We start from the raw sequence: 15,334 nt of genomic DNA on the forward strand, positions 1-15,334 counted from the left end.
GCGGAAGAGCAAAGACGAGAGCCTGAAGTCTGTCAGTGCTTTTTTCCGTTTGACCTACATAATATTCCCATAGTGAGAGAAAAATAATGATTTTATTTTGCCTTATTTTAATATGTAGTACAGAGGTTACCTGTTGATAATTTAATTGTAAGTGGACAGTTGATAAATTATCCACATTTGAAATCAGGACTTAAGCTTCTAAGAAGACCGTTTTTAAAAAAATTTTTGAATTTTGAATTTTTTTAATTTTGGATTTTTTAAAAGATTTATTTATTTATTAGAGAGAGAATGAGTGTGTGCATGGCGAAACAGGGTGGGTACAGAGGGAGAGAGAGAGTCTCAAGCAGACTCCCTGCTGAGCAAGGAGCCTTGCACGGGGCTCGATCTTGCAACCCTGAGATCATGACCCAAGCCAAAATCAAGAGGTGGATGCTTAATTAACCAGCTGAGTCACCCAGGTGCCCCACAGCCCATTTTTCATATTAATATAGATAAGTTACATTTCAAGTTATGTTATATCTTCGTTCAAATTTATAACATAATATTTTGATGAAACATTTAAAATTTCACATTAACAACCAGATTTCCTTTATTCTAAAATATGTCTTATCTCAACCAGTATATGTAAACTACAGGCTTGCCTTTAATTGATTTTGGGGGTATTTTCAGGATAACTGGATTGCTCATCAAGATGATTTTAACCAGCTTCTGGCTGAGCTGAACACTTGTCATGGGCAGGAAACAACAGGTAGGAAAACCTTTGCTTTGTTATCCATTTGATCTATAGAAGACATAATATCTTAACTTAAAACATTTTATTAACTCTTTTTACTTTAAGCATAATATATCTGAAAGTTAATTGATTGAAGCTATTACAAATAGTCAATTCTGTATACATTTTAATGGTGCTTTCACTATTAAAAGCAAACAGTTATTTCCCAGTGAGAGTTTGAGAATGGCAAGACAAATCATTCAGTTTACAACCACAAATAGTAAAGTGATCTTTCCAGGGATCCTTGAGTGTGACCGAAAACTTGTTCTTTTTTTTTTTTTTTTAAGATTTTATTTATTTATTTGACAGAGATAGAGACAGCCAGCGAGAGAGGGAACACAAGCAGGGGGAGTGGGAGAGGAAGAAGCAGGCTCATAGCGGAAGAGCCTGATGTGGGGCTTGATCCCATAACGCCGGGATCACGCCCTGAGCCGAAGGCAGATGCTTAACCGCTGTGCCACCCAGGTGCCCCTGAAAACTTGTTCTTACAACACAAAACAAGAAAAAAAAAAATACAAAGCAAGAAATACCAAGTGGGACCACAAACCAGCAGCCAGCAAAGGCTTGATAGAAAAATCTTTTTTGTATTTATTCTACCTAATGAAATTTATTGTATCTTTGAATGTATGTCAGAAACTCAAAATGCTCAGGTATATAGTAAAATTTGTTACGTGGCCTCAGTACTAGAAATTGTATATCTAAGGCCTGGGAACTGGAAATGAAACAGTTGAATATTGGGCATTCCATATTAAATTAACAGAAAGATAATACTACTGAGGGGAAGGGCATGGATGGTAAAGTTCTCAAACTTGTGGGCCTTTGGTCTAATTTCATAGTTTAAGGAAAGTTTTTTGTCACATGGCTCTTTGGAAGGCAAGGATGTAACTTCAGTTAATTGTGCTAGATATTTATTGAAGAAATATAGACTGTTAGCTCTTCTGAGAACATATTTTTAAAAAATAGTGGTAAAATATACATAACATAAAGTTAACCATCTTAACCATTTTTAAGTGTACAGACCAGTGACATTAAGTACATTCACACTATTGTGCAACCACCACACCATCCATCCATAAAACGCTTCATCTTGTAAAACTGAAACTCTGTCCCCATTAAATACGAACTCCCATTCTTCCCTCTCTCAAGCCCTTGGCAGCCATTTTACTTTTGGTCTCTGAATTTGACTACTCTTGGTACCTCATAAAAGTGAAATCATACAGTATCTGTCCTTTTATGTCTGGATTATTTTACTTAACATAATGTTGTTAAGGTTCATCCATGTCGTACCATTTCCTTCCTTTTAAGGCTCAGTAGTTTCATTGTATGTATAGACCACATTTTGTTTATCATTCATCCTTCAGTGGACACTTGGGTTGTACTTCTTGGCTATAGTGAATAATACTGCTGTGAACATGAATGTGTAAATGTCTCTTCAAGTCCTTGCTTTCAGTTCTTTTGTGTATATATGTAGAAGTGGGATTGCTTATTTTTAAGTTTTTGAGGAACTGCCATAGTATATTCTGTAATGGCTACACCATTTTACATTCACACCAACAGTGCACAAGGCTTCCAGTTTCTCCATATTCATGCCAACACTTCTTATTTTCTGGGTTTTTGATTTTTGTGTGGTTTGCTTTTGTTTTGTTTGGTTTTGTTTTGTTTCTTTTTGATAGCAGACATCCTGATGGGTGTGAAGCGATATCTCATTATGCTTTTGATTTGCATTTCCCTAGTGACTAGTTAGGTTCAACATATTTTCATATACTTGCTGGCTATTTCTGTGTCTTCTTTGAAAAAATGTCTTCAGTTCCTTGCCCCTTTTGAATTGGGTTTTTTTGTTGTTGAGTTGTATTCTGCAAACATTTTTATAAGGAATTTCTTTCTGTTCTCCATGCACAATATTTGGCTTGTAGTGAACTGTTAAGAGATGTTTGTTAAATTGAAGGAGGAAGAACCTTGTGGAATGAAATTAAAGATTAGCCAAGTTCAGCAAACATTCGTTGAGCTGTGTGCTGGATCCCGAGTTAGACGTGAGGATATGTAGCTATATGGGACAGTCCCTGCTTAGGAGGTAGCTAGCAGGATATGCTGGTACTTGGTAAAATTATAGTGCGAATCCAACTCTGGGAAGAGTTATTGCAGTGCTACGTATGGGACTGAGCCCAAAAGCAGCAAGGCAAAGATGCTGTGTTTGTATTTTCCCTAATTCCTTCTTGTTGGAATCTATAACTTGGACAGTTTGCCTTATCCATGGGATAACCATTAGAACTATCCTAACAGTTTTATATAAAAAGATATGTGGTCCTAATATAAAAGATGCTAATTTGTTAGCCGAAGAAAAACGTAAGGAAAATGTTTTGTGAAAACACTACCTGGACTGGTGTCTGGAAATGCAGGATATATGCAGTAGTTAAACTCAAGGATCTTAGCCCTTACTAATTATAAACAGAAACATCTTTATATTCAGGATTTCAGTTAAAATCAATAGAAACACAGATATGAATGTAAACGTGATTGTATAAGACTTGTAGGTTTTGACTGAAGAGCAATTGAGTATAATGGTTTAGAGATGAACACCAGAGCCAGATTGCCTGGATTCGAATCTTGATTCTGACGTCTCTGCTTGTGTGACCTTGAGTAAATTACTGAACATCTCTGACCCTTTCTCTGTGAAAGGGAGATAATAGTACCATCCTCAAAAGGTGGTTGAAGAATTAAATATATTGCTGTAACTAAACTACTTTGAATACTGCCTAACCTATGGTAAGTACTTAGTAAATATTAGCTGCTGTAATTTTTGTTATTGTTATTTGTAGAGATAGAACTCCAGAGTAGAACATTTGCTCTGACTGTTTTTAGTAATCAGGATATAGTACCACCATGAAAGAGTGATCCTTGTGGATGGGTGGGTTTGAGCTTGATGTTTAGGCTGTTCCTAGTTGTCGTTAATGAAATCAAAGGCAGTAATGTGCTTTCTCCCCAGATAAAAAAAATAGAATGCTCTTAAGATAATGAACATTATAAATAGCTGTACTTGTTAGCAGCAAGATATAAATAAAATTTGAGATCTTTATATGACTGATGGATGATCTCCAGTTATTATAAGGTTAAAAAAAAAAGGAAGATGTAAAACTGTATGTATGGCATGCATTTATAGAAAAATATAGAGAGGAAATGCGTGTGTGTGTGTTTGGTATACATCAGTGGTTTTCAACTGGGGGTGATTTTGGCAATGTCTGGAGACATTTTTGGTTGTCACACCTGGGGGTGGCAGTGCTTCTGGCATCTGGTAGATAGAGGCCAGAGAAGCTGTTTAATACCCTGCAGTGCACAGGGATGGCCCCTGATGACGAAGAATTATCTGGCCCCAAGTATCAGTGGTGCTGAAGTTGATATACATAGCGTAGCCCCAAAATATCTATTCTGTATATATTTTATATACATAAAATATCTGCAGAAAAATACCAAAGAAACTGGTAAGAGTTGTTGCCTCTAGAGAGGGAGCTGAGTGGGGAAGAGGGATCACAGGAAGACTTCGCTTTTACTGTAGTCCTTTTGTACCTTCATGACTATATCCTGTGTGTTATGTCCTACTCAAAAAATTGTTCTAGAACTAATTTTAAAACTGTTTCTTGAGCCCATTTACCTCATTTACCACCACTTCCTGATGCTTCTGCTCTCCTTTGCCACAAAACTGTAATTTTCTATAAAAATTGATTTCAGTTCTCCCATTCTCTCTTTTTAAAAACTTGTTAACACGTCTTGAGCAAGTCTCAAACAGTCTGCTTAGTTGCTCCACCTCTCTTTTGCCTCTTCTAGAGTTGATGCTCAGCAGGGACAGGGAGGGGGGAGCCTGGAACATCAGACTCACTTCTCTGGATTTCCTTATCTCTAATTGGGACTGTAATTCTCTGCTTTGCTCCACTGTAATGTCTCTGAGCCAGCCCCCCTGTCCCCCCTAATATTTTGTTGTAGTTTTCCTGGCAAGAGAGATGTTGGAAGTGAGCCAGTTCACCATTACCAGAAGCAGCATTCTGCCTAGAATATTTTTTTAAAATAAACTTCGTTGAGGGATAATTTATATACAATACAATGTACCCATTTTTGAGGGTACGGTTCCATGAGTTTTGACCAATGTATATACCTTTTTAATCATAATAACCTTGATAAATTTTCATCATTACAAAGAATTATCTTGGGTCACTTCCCAGTCAGCGCTCTGTTCCTCCCCACACCATACCCTCCCACTTCATTCTCTGACATTCCAGACAAGCGCTGATCTCTCCATGTAGATTAGGTTTGTATTTTCTTTTCTGCTTGGCTTGTTTTTCTCAGCACAAATCTGAGATTTATCCGTGTTGCATTTATCAGTAGTTCATTTCATTCCTGGATCATATGTCATTGTATGGGTATGGCATAATTTGTTTATGCATTCACCTGGTGTTGGATATTTGGGTTGTTTTGTTTCCAGTCTTTGCCTACTGTACCCAAGGCTGCTGAGAACATTTGTGTATACATCTTTATGTGGACATATGTTTTCATTTCAGTAAGACCCCCGCGCACTTCCTTATGCCATGTCCAGAAATTGCCTCTTGACAGAAAGCTGGGGCAGCCCTAGAGCTCACATCCTTTGTTGCCCATCTGTCAAGGATGACAGTCCTGTGCTGCCTGTTGTCCAGTGTGTGATGAGTTGTTTCATATCTTTTGTTTGCCCATTGTTTATAGTAGAGGGGCATGACCCATAGCACTTACCCTTTTGTGGGCAGAAGACAGGGAATCTTCCTTCTGTCTCTTTTAAACCCACTTCAGTCAGACTTTGCCTTACTGCTCCACTGAAACTGCCCTTGCCAAAGTCACCAGTAACTTCCATGTTAGTAAATCCAGTGGGCATATTTTAATCTTTGTCTTACTTCACCTGTAGCACAGATGCTCACCCCTCCTTAAATGACTTGTTTCCCATGGCTTCCTGGACCCCACCATCTCCTGCTTTTCTTCCCGCTACATTGGCCACTCCCCCTTAATCTCTGTTGCTATTCTCTTCTCCCAGCCTTATCATGTCTGGTGCCCTGCAGTTCAGTCCTGGGACCTCTCTCATCTTTTAGCTACACCAATTCTTTATTAAATCATGGCTGGATATAACAGACCATGGCTGGGGTGTTTGGTGACAATTGCTAGATTTCTTGCGACTGCATTACCCTCTCTTCTAAACTCCAAACTTGTATGGAACCCCCAACTCAGTATCTTCACTCAAGGTGTTATCAGCTATCAGCTTCTCAAACTTGAGCATACTCAAACTCCGGTTCTGGCTGCTTCCCCACCCCCACCCCACAAATGGTTTTATCCACAGTTTTCTCCATTTCAGTTGATGTCAGTTCTCTCCTTCTAGTTGTTGAAACCAAGGACCTGTGTCCACTAGGAAATGTTGGTTCTACCTTCATTAGACTATATCTGGACTCTTTCTGCTTCATGTCCCCTGCACTGTAACCGGAATGGTCTGAGCAACTGTTATTTCTTGTCTATTGTAACAGCCTCTAACGCTGGTTTTCTCAGCCATGGCTCTACAGATGTTTTGGGCTAGGTAATTCTTTGCTGTCCTCCGCATTTTAGGATGATTAGGAGCATTCCTGACCTCTACCTGCTAGATGCCATTAGCAACCCCCCCCCCATTTGTGACAACCAAAAGTACCTGCAGACATTGCCTGATGTCCCCTGAGTAAAATGCCCCTGGTTGGGAGCTACTGCCCTCACTTGCTCTATCTTCATACATCCACGGTCTCCTTCAGCATAAGAGTGTGATTCTTTCAGAGTGTAAGTCTGTGCTGCTCATGGTCAGACCACCACCACCACCAGCACCCCATTGTTACCTCCTTTTCATTCAGAATAAAAGCCAAAGTCCTTTCAGTGGCCTTGCAACCTTATATAATATGGACCTTTTTCCCTTTCTGACCTCATCTCTTGCCACTCCCCTTTTTACCCATTCCATCTCAGCCACTGACCCCTGTGCTGGTTTGTGAATACATCAGGCATCCTCCTGACTTAGGATTTTGCACTAGTTTCTCCATCTCTAGAACACTCTTTGCCCAGTTAGTGTCTATGTATTTTCTCAGCAAGGTCCATACTTCCTGCCAGTTGAAAATTACATCCTGTTCCTCGGTGCCATTTTCAGACGTCAATAGGAAATTGGTAAGATATAGCAGTATAAGGATATTATTTAGAAATATGAAGGAAATAAAACCCAGAAGAACCAGCTAAGAGTCTGGAGGGAACTGGGGCAAGGACTTGGTATGTGCATGTATGTGTGCGTGTATGTGTTTTAACAGCTTTGTTGAGATATAATTCACATGCCATATAATTTACTCATTTATAATATACAATTCAATGACTTTTAGTATATTCACAGAATTTTCACCAGAACCAGTTTTAAAACATTCCATCACCTCTAAAAGAAACTCTGTACCCAGTGGCAGTCATCTCCTATGAACCCCGCAACCACTATAGGCAACTGCTGATTTACTTTCTGTCTGTAAAGATTTTCCTATTCTGGATATCCCATATAAATGGAATTCCACAACATGTGGTCTTTTGTGCTGATTTCCTTCACTTAGCATAATGTTTTCAAGGTTCATCCTTGTTGTAGCATGTGTCAGTACTTCATTCCTTTTTGTTGCCAAATATTACTCCATTGTATGAGTATACCATGATTTATCCATTCATTCGTTGATGGACATTTGGATTGTTTCCACTTTTTTGTCTGTTATAAATAATGCGGCTGTGAACACTGTCAGTGTTAGTGTGGCCTGTGGCCTTTATTTTCATTTCTCTTGGGTATATATGTAGAGTGGAATTCTTGGGTGATGTGGTTACTCCATGTTTAACTTTTTAAGATTTTTTATTTATTTATTTGAGAGCAAGAGAGCGAGTACAAACTCAGGGAGAGAGAGAAGCAGGCTCCCTGAAGCCCACTGAGCAAGGAGCCCAACACGGGGCTTCAGGACCTTGAGATCATGACCTGAGCCGAACGCATACGCTGAACCAACTGAGCCACCCAGGCGCCCCTCTGTGTTTAACTTTTTGAGTAACTGCCAGACTGCTTTCCAAAACAGCTACACCCTTTTACATTCCCACCGGCAGTGTATGAGGATTTTAATTTCTCTTCATCTTTGCCAATACTTGTTATTGTCTGTCTTTTTGATTATAGCCATGCTAGTGGTTACAAAGTAATATCTACATGTGCTTTTGATTTGCATTTCCATGTCAGGTGAAGATATTGGCTGTTTTGTCCTGTGATTATTGTCCATTTGTATGTCTTCTTTGGAGAAATAGCTATTCAGATCCTTTGTCCAGTGTTTAATTGGGTTATGTGTCTTTATTGTTGTTTAGTAAAACTTTTTTATGTTTAGTAAAACTTTTTTATATATTCAAGTGCCAGTCCCTTATCAGATACATGCTTTGCAAATATTTCCCCCAGTTGCGTGAGGTGCCTTTTCACTTTCTTGATGGTATTGTTTGAAGACTGAGGTTATGGAAATAGGTAAAAACACTTACTCCCTTCTCTGAAGAAACTTAAAATCTGGTGGAAAAGAAAGGAAACAAATACCAAAATAAGTTGATCCCCCAACTTATTCAGTTCCCAAATAATTGAGAGAGAGTAGCAGAGGCTTTGGATGGTAGGGTTTTCTTTGAAAATTTATCCAAATCTCTTCGTTTCCTAAGCTTTTTCTTTCTTATCAGGTATTGCTGAGTTTGCATTATTGATGACTGTGGCCGTTTTCTAGCACACATAGGCTTGGATACTCAGTGTGCAATTGGGTTTAATCACAAAGTAGACACAGCTGAAGAAAGTCTAGAAAAAAGACTAGAAGACAGTTACCCAGAATGCAGCTATGAAAGAGGAAAAGATGAGAAATAAGAAACAGAAGTTTAGATGGAAGATAAAATAAGATCTAGTATCTGATAGAAGTTCAACACAGAGGGGACAGGATGGAAGACAGGCAGTATTTAAGGGGATAAGGGCTGAAGACTGTCTAGAATTAGTGATAAAACAAATCCACAGATTCAAAAAACGTAATGAATCCAAGCAGATTACATTAAAAAAAAATCTTCACTTGCAAACACAATAACAGATGTAACAGTGTAACATTGTAGCAGAACATCACACACACGCACACACACACACACACACACACACAGACATGCACATAAAAGAGAGAAGATTGTTAATGCAGCCAGAGAAAATATACAGATTCTCTTCAAAGAAACAACAGTTATAAATGAAAGCAGAGTTCTTAACAGTGGAAACCAAAAGACATTGGAGCAATATATTGAGGGAAATATAACTGGGAACCTAGAATTTTACACTCAGTGAATATATTTTTCAAGAAAATGGATGGAATAAGTTTTCAGACAAAGCTTTACCACCAGTAGACCTTCAATAAAGGAAATATTAAAGGATGCAGTTCAGTCAGAAGGAAGGAATACTTATTATCTGCAGTATCCCCAAACTCGAATTAACCCAAATGTCTTTCAACAGTAGAATGGAGAAGGAAACTTCTGTGTTTGTAAATGCAAGGAAATGAAGTATAGTTACATGCAAGAGTCCAAAGCAGGGGTTGGCAAACTTTTTCTGTAAAGGGCCACATAGAAATATTTTGCAGACCATAGGGTCTCTGTCACAACTACTTAGATTGACTGTTGGAGTGTGAAATCAACAATATACGATATATAAACAAATGGATGTGGCCGTGTTCCCGTAAAACATTATTTACAAAAACAGATGGCAGGTCGGATTTGGCCCATAGACTATTGTTTGTTCTGTGGTGTAGAGGGATCTCATTAACTTAATGTTGACTGAAAAACGTGAGACACGAAGATAACATCCAGTATGGTTCCACTTGTATAAAAGTTCAGATGGTGAGCAAAAATCTGATATTTAGGTACCATACTGGGGTGGTCACATTATTTTAAAACACAAGGAAGTGATTATTATGAAAGTCACAGTAGGGGTTGGGATTGAGAAGGGGCCCCTGGGGAACTTCTGGGGTGATATTAGGGTTCAGTTTTGTTTTGTTTTTTCCTGGTAGGCAATTACATAAGTTATTTGTGAATGTTATGTTTTATGCACTTTCTGTGGCTCTTACTCTCCCACCCCCCCCCCAAAAGTAAATGGTTAAAACCAAAACAAAAAGCAAGGGCGATTATTACAAAAATCAGGATAATGGTTGCTATTAGGACAGTGGTTCTCACCCGGGGGCAATTTTGCCCTTCATGGGACATTTGGCAATGTCTGGAGACCTTTTTGGTTGTCACAACTGGGGAGATTTTACTTCTATCTAGTGGGCAGAGGCCAGAAATGCAGCAATTACCCTACAGTACACAGCAGAGCTGTGCTCCTCCTTCCCCAAACAAATAATTATTCATCCCCAAATGTCAATAGTTTAGGGGTTGAGAAACCCCATTCTAGGAGGAAAGGGCACAGGGGTGCTGGATACTTCTTGATACAGGCAGTGTATGTTTTCTAATCCAGGAAGGGGTGAGGGGGGTGGGGCGAGAGGTTGCTTTATAACTAACTATACAGACTTCAGATACTCCTATATATGATTATATTTGCCCCAATAAAAGAAATCTGAAAGTTACAAAGTTACATGGCTCCCTTTCTAGTAGACTGACTTACTTAAGTAATTTATGGCATATTAAACCTATAGCGACGGTTAACTAAAGAGTAACCTGAAGCAATGAATATCAGGGATCAACTTCTACCTTAATATCTGGTGACGTATAAATGGCAGTCACTTTTCCTACACAGGTTCATTGACACAGGGTGTCAGACAGTCTCGAGCTGGCTTTGCCTGACCTTAGTCATGGAGGCAGAAGCTTTTGAGTCTGGGGCTTTCTTTCATAGAGGCATCCACATATTCATTCTTGAAGAGGGAAAATGAGTTGATTTCACACCTTGTTTGGTATCATAACTTTCTCCTTGATGTACTGAATTGGAGAAAACATTGCAACTTCTTAGGTGATAGGGTTATCAAGAAGTTATCAGCTTCAGGTTCCATTAAAAAAGAGCCATAAGATTCATTTTTGTACATACTAAGAAAAGAAAGCAGATTTTTGAGCAATTTGCTTTTGAGATTTGACAGTGATAGATCAGAAAGTTACATTTTCTCTTTGATGGTATCATAGTTACTCTTTTCTGAGAAATGCTATTGTAGTTGCGAAAACTCTGATTTGGTGACAGATCCACTTTGTTCCTTGTGCTGATTGCCAAGGCTGAGCAGTCAGTATAGTCGGGCCTTCATCATGTATTCCCAGAAGTACACTTTAAATGTTTAAAGTGCCCCAGGGAACTCTGTATTATTTGTCAGGAAGGTAGTGAGTGTGTAACAGCTTCCAGGTGGTAGTTCCGTGTCCTCCTGCCGCCTGTCACAGGTTCATCTGTGCAGGCTGACTCTCATGCCTAAGACAAGTAGAAGACAGCTGGAGAGTCACTGATCTATAGATTAAGTTCCACCTCAAGACCACTAGAGGGTGCCGGTAGCCTTGCAACAGGGACGGAGCAGTTCAGAAGAAACCATGCCTTACTAACTGCCACTCCAGTACTGGAAAGCCTTTAGAATATTCCTTTAAGGGAAGACCTGGCCAGGGAATGGACCTGGAGAATTAATAGATTATTTTTCTGGTATGTCATCCTTGGTAAATACAGTGTATCTTCATCCAAGTGAATTTTTGGTCATACCACTTGTATTAAGGCTGAAAAGCAGATGGCACAGTAACCTTGTAAAATATTTTTTCTGCCATAATATTTTTAGTTCCTTAGGACTGTTTACAAATCCCCACAGTACACCTTTTAACCAAGCAGAGATACCATATTGTCCTCTTCCTAGAATCCTACAGAGATACGAAATAACCCTTATTTTCTTATGGGATATAAAACTCAGTATATTCTTCAAAATTTCATTTTTAGGTATTATTTTACTAATTAGTTCTCTCTGCCAGACTCAACTTCACTTTTTGGTGATTGACTTCATGGCTTTAGGAAATGTTTGTTACTTCTATCAGATATTTTGCTCTTTGATTTTAAAGATTTCTGAAAATAAACTGGGATGCTGATCTCCTGTTTAGGACAGAGATCTTCAAGGGTTTTTTGTACACATTTTGAAAACCAGTATACCCAGTCTTACATTTTTTTAGAGCAATATCTGTAAGATTTTTAATCATAGCTTTAAATAGTTGCAAAGAATATAATTTCTGGCCTACTGGGAAATATTGGCATTTTAAGATAAAACCCTTACATCAGTCTCAGATGTATCCAGTGGACGATAAATACCAGAGCAATTTGATATCCATTGTCATGTATTTAGAAATACACCAACAAGTCCTTTAGTAATCAGAACTATTATATTGCGTAGTTCCCTTTTTTCCAAAATAGTATTTCCACTGCATATACCCCATAGCATTTTGTGTTAATATGTCCTTTTTTGTTTAAACTTTTTAGAATTCATCATCCTATCCTATTTCTCTGCCCCAAAATAAATACATACAAATTTTTGGTTTATTTCTAGTAACCCCAAGGTTTTAGGTGTAAATATTTTTCCTGTGGATTAAGTTGTCATTATATCAGTAGATTATAATTAATAAAACTGGGAAACATATTATAAATTTTGACAATTATATTACAGTAAAATCTTTCTGGAAGTATGTCTCTAAATGAGACAAATTGGTGTGGGGTGGGGGCAGGTTTTGCTGCTTTGACTAAGGGCGCTTCCTAGTACCTTGGTTGTGCCTTATTTATCTGTGGTAAAAGAATAGTCATGCCTCTCTCGTAGAGTGAGGGAAGGACACATGGGAGAAGTGGAGAAGGAGAGCCAGATTGCCGCATCCACTCAGCATCAGAGCAGTTTTGGGAAAGAATGCATAGGGACTAGTAGATAGAGACTGATTTCCCCTAAGATCTGTCTATGCTCCGTATACCGTGGGAAGTCTGTGTCTTCAGCAGATAGGAAAGCTCCCCCGGAGATGCTTAACGTCCTCTGAAGTGCAAGAGCAGCTCTGTTGGGGACACAGGGTAGTGAGTAAGAATGTGTACTATCACTCGTATCCACCTAGGTTTGGATCTCTTCGAAGCCACCTCCTAGGTGTGCCTTATTTAATCCCTCTGTGCTTCAGTGTCCTTCTGTGAAGTAAGTTTAATTGTCATGGTAGCTGCTTTGTAGGGTGGTTGTAAAATGAAATACAAGAATGCATAGAAAACTCTTAGTCCGGTGTTACCTGCTTAATAAGCCTTCAGTTGATAATAGCTATTATCTAAGCTCTGAACTTACTAAGTGATTTGTGTTTGGAACATCAAAATTGAGAATATTATGTGCCTTAAGAGTTGTTTGACCTCCAAAAGATGAGAAAATTTTTCTTGGGGGATGTCTGAAAAAAAAAACAAAAACCCAAGCTCTTATTGAAAAGTAGCTGTAGAAGAGAAGGTTTCATGTTGATGATACAATTAACCCATGCTAGAGATTGTCTGAAACCTTGAAACATCTGTCTTTATATCCTTCAGAGCCTTACTTTATAATCCATACTTTGTTTTAAAATTGCTAATTTCTGGAAAGGATTACAGCTAACTAATATAACATGTTCAGCAGACATGTGCTGGTTTTGCTCCAGTATTAAGGTGAAAATTTCCTTTCCCCACTTTTCTGTAACTTCATATCTGTAGTTCTTTATGACATAACTGTAGGAAAAGTCAGTCTCTTTCTCTGTATGATGTTCTGTTTCCATGGTATTCTGCTGCCTGATGTCGACACGTAGATAAGGGTGAGAATATGGGCAGCTAGTGACTGTCCTATAATTGACTCTAACCCCAGATCTACTTGCTCTGATATTTTAGGCAAGGGACTACTTTCTGGCTCACATTTTCTTCTTTTATCAAAGGAATAAACACATGAATTTATTCTTTGATGATTTGTTTTTGTTGTTTTTGTCCTTAAGGTGAGTCTCCACTGAAATCTGGTGTTTGAGGCGATGGTTCAGTGCCAGCTCTGCTCCTTCACACTACCTGATTATCGGCTTTGTTCTTTTTTTTAATTATCACTTAACCTACCTTTATTGGCTTTTTAAAAGAACCTTTTATTTTGAAACAATTGTAAATGTATAAGAAATTGCAAAAATAGTACTAAAAAGAGTCCTGAGTACCATTCATCCACTTTTCCCAGTGGTGACGTCTAATACAGCTATAGTATAACATCAAAACCAGGAAATTGACACTTGTGTAGACTGTTAATTAGACCACAGACCTTATTAAGGTTTCACCATTTTTTTTAGACTTCATGCGTGTGTGTGTGTGTGTAGTTCTATGGAATTTTATCACGTATAAAATCATGTAATCATCACCACACTTAAGATACAGGATTGTTTCATTCCCACAAAACAGCTGCCTCATGTTGCTCTTCATACTCACACTCACCTTCCAGCACTCCCCTGGAAATCATCCCTGTGCCCTGGAAACCATTAATGTCTTCTCTAGTTGTATAGTTTTGTCACTTTGAGAATATCATATAAATGGAACATATCGTGTGTAGAGTGACCTTTTTCACTAGGCACAATGCCCTTGAGGTCCATACAGGTTGTTCCTTTTTATTGTAGAGTAGTGTTCCAGTATAAGGATATACCAGACTTTGCTTAGCCATTCCCCCATTGAAGGGATTGTGGGTTATTTCCAGTATTTTGCTATGATAAATAAGGCTACTGTTACATTCGTATGTAGGTTTTCTGTGAGCACCCAAGTTTCGGTTCTTTTCCTCGAGGATTTTATAAATTCCATGTGAATGGTCTGCCTGATTCATAGTACATAGTTTTAGAAGAATATTTCTAATCATTTGATTGGAGTTCAGTAATAAATGATAGGGCTCCTAAAGATTTCATTTAAATCAGACCATGTCATTGTAAGAGAATAAATGAGAATGGATTGTAGAGAGAGAATTTAATGTAATGCTTTTCATTCTTTTTTTAAGACTCCTCAGACAACAAAGAAAAGAAGACTTTCAGACTTGAAGAAAAGTCCAAAATCTCCAAAAACCGTGTTCACTATATGAAATTCACAAAAGGTAAAATTAAGCATTTATTTGTTGCTGAAATCTCTGTGTTCACACTAGGTTTCTTTTTTTTCTTTTTTTTTTTTTTTTAGATTTTATTTATTTGACAGAGACACAGCGAGAGAGGGAACACAAGCGGGGGGAGTGGGAGAGGGAGAAGCAGGCTTCCCACTGAGCAGGGAGCCCGATGCGGGGCCCGACCTCAGGACCCTGGGATCACAACCCGAGCTGAAGGCAGACGCCTAACGACTGAGCCACACAGGTGCCCCTCACACTAGGTTTCTTAAAGCATCTGTAGCTTTCACCAACATTATTTCTTGTTTTATATGCAAAATGGACAAATATGGATGGCCTGACTGGTTTGATCTAAAGCAGTGCTAAAGTTTCAACATTTATTGTGAATCACCTAGAGATCTAAAGTGCAGATTCGTTAGCTCTGAGGTGAGGCCCCACATTCGGCTTTAGACTACGTGCAAGTCCT

At 38.5% G+C, this 15,334-nt stretch overlaps 1 protein-coding gene across 2 annotated transcripts in view; it reads left to right on the forward strand.

Annotated features, from left to right (window-relative positions):
• The window catches only part of PINX1 (PIN2 (TERF1) interacting telomerase inhibitor 1), an 80,791-nt gene that overhangs the window by 9,383 nt on the left and 56,074 nt on the right, over positions 1–15,334 (forward strand). For both annotated transcript variants that reach the window (XM_008705081.2, XM_040626460.1), the window contains exons 4-5: positions 670–748; positions 14,773–14,865. In XM_008705081.2, coding sequence (XP_008703303.1) covers positions 670–748; positions 14,773–14,865 — 172 coding nt within the window. The remainder of the gene's footprint in view (positions 1–669; positions 749–14,772; positions 14,866–15,334) is intronic.

This window comes from Ursus maritimus, unplaced genomic scaffold (genome assembly GCF_017311325.1).
Source record: "Ursus maritimus isolate PB19 unplaced genomic scaffold, ASM1731132v1 scaffold_11, whole genome shotgun sequence".
In the NCBI taxonomy this organism is placed as follows: Eukaryota; Metazoa; Chordata; class Mammalia; order Carnivora; family Ursidae; genus Ursus; species Ursus maritimus.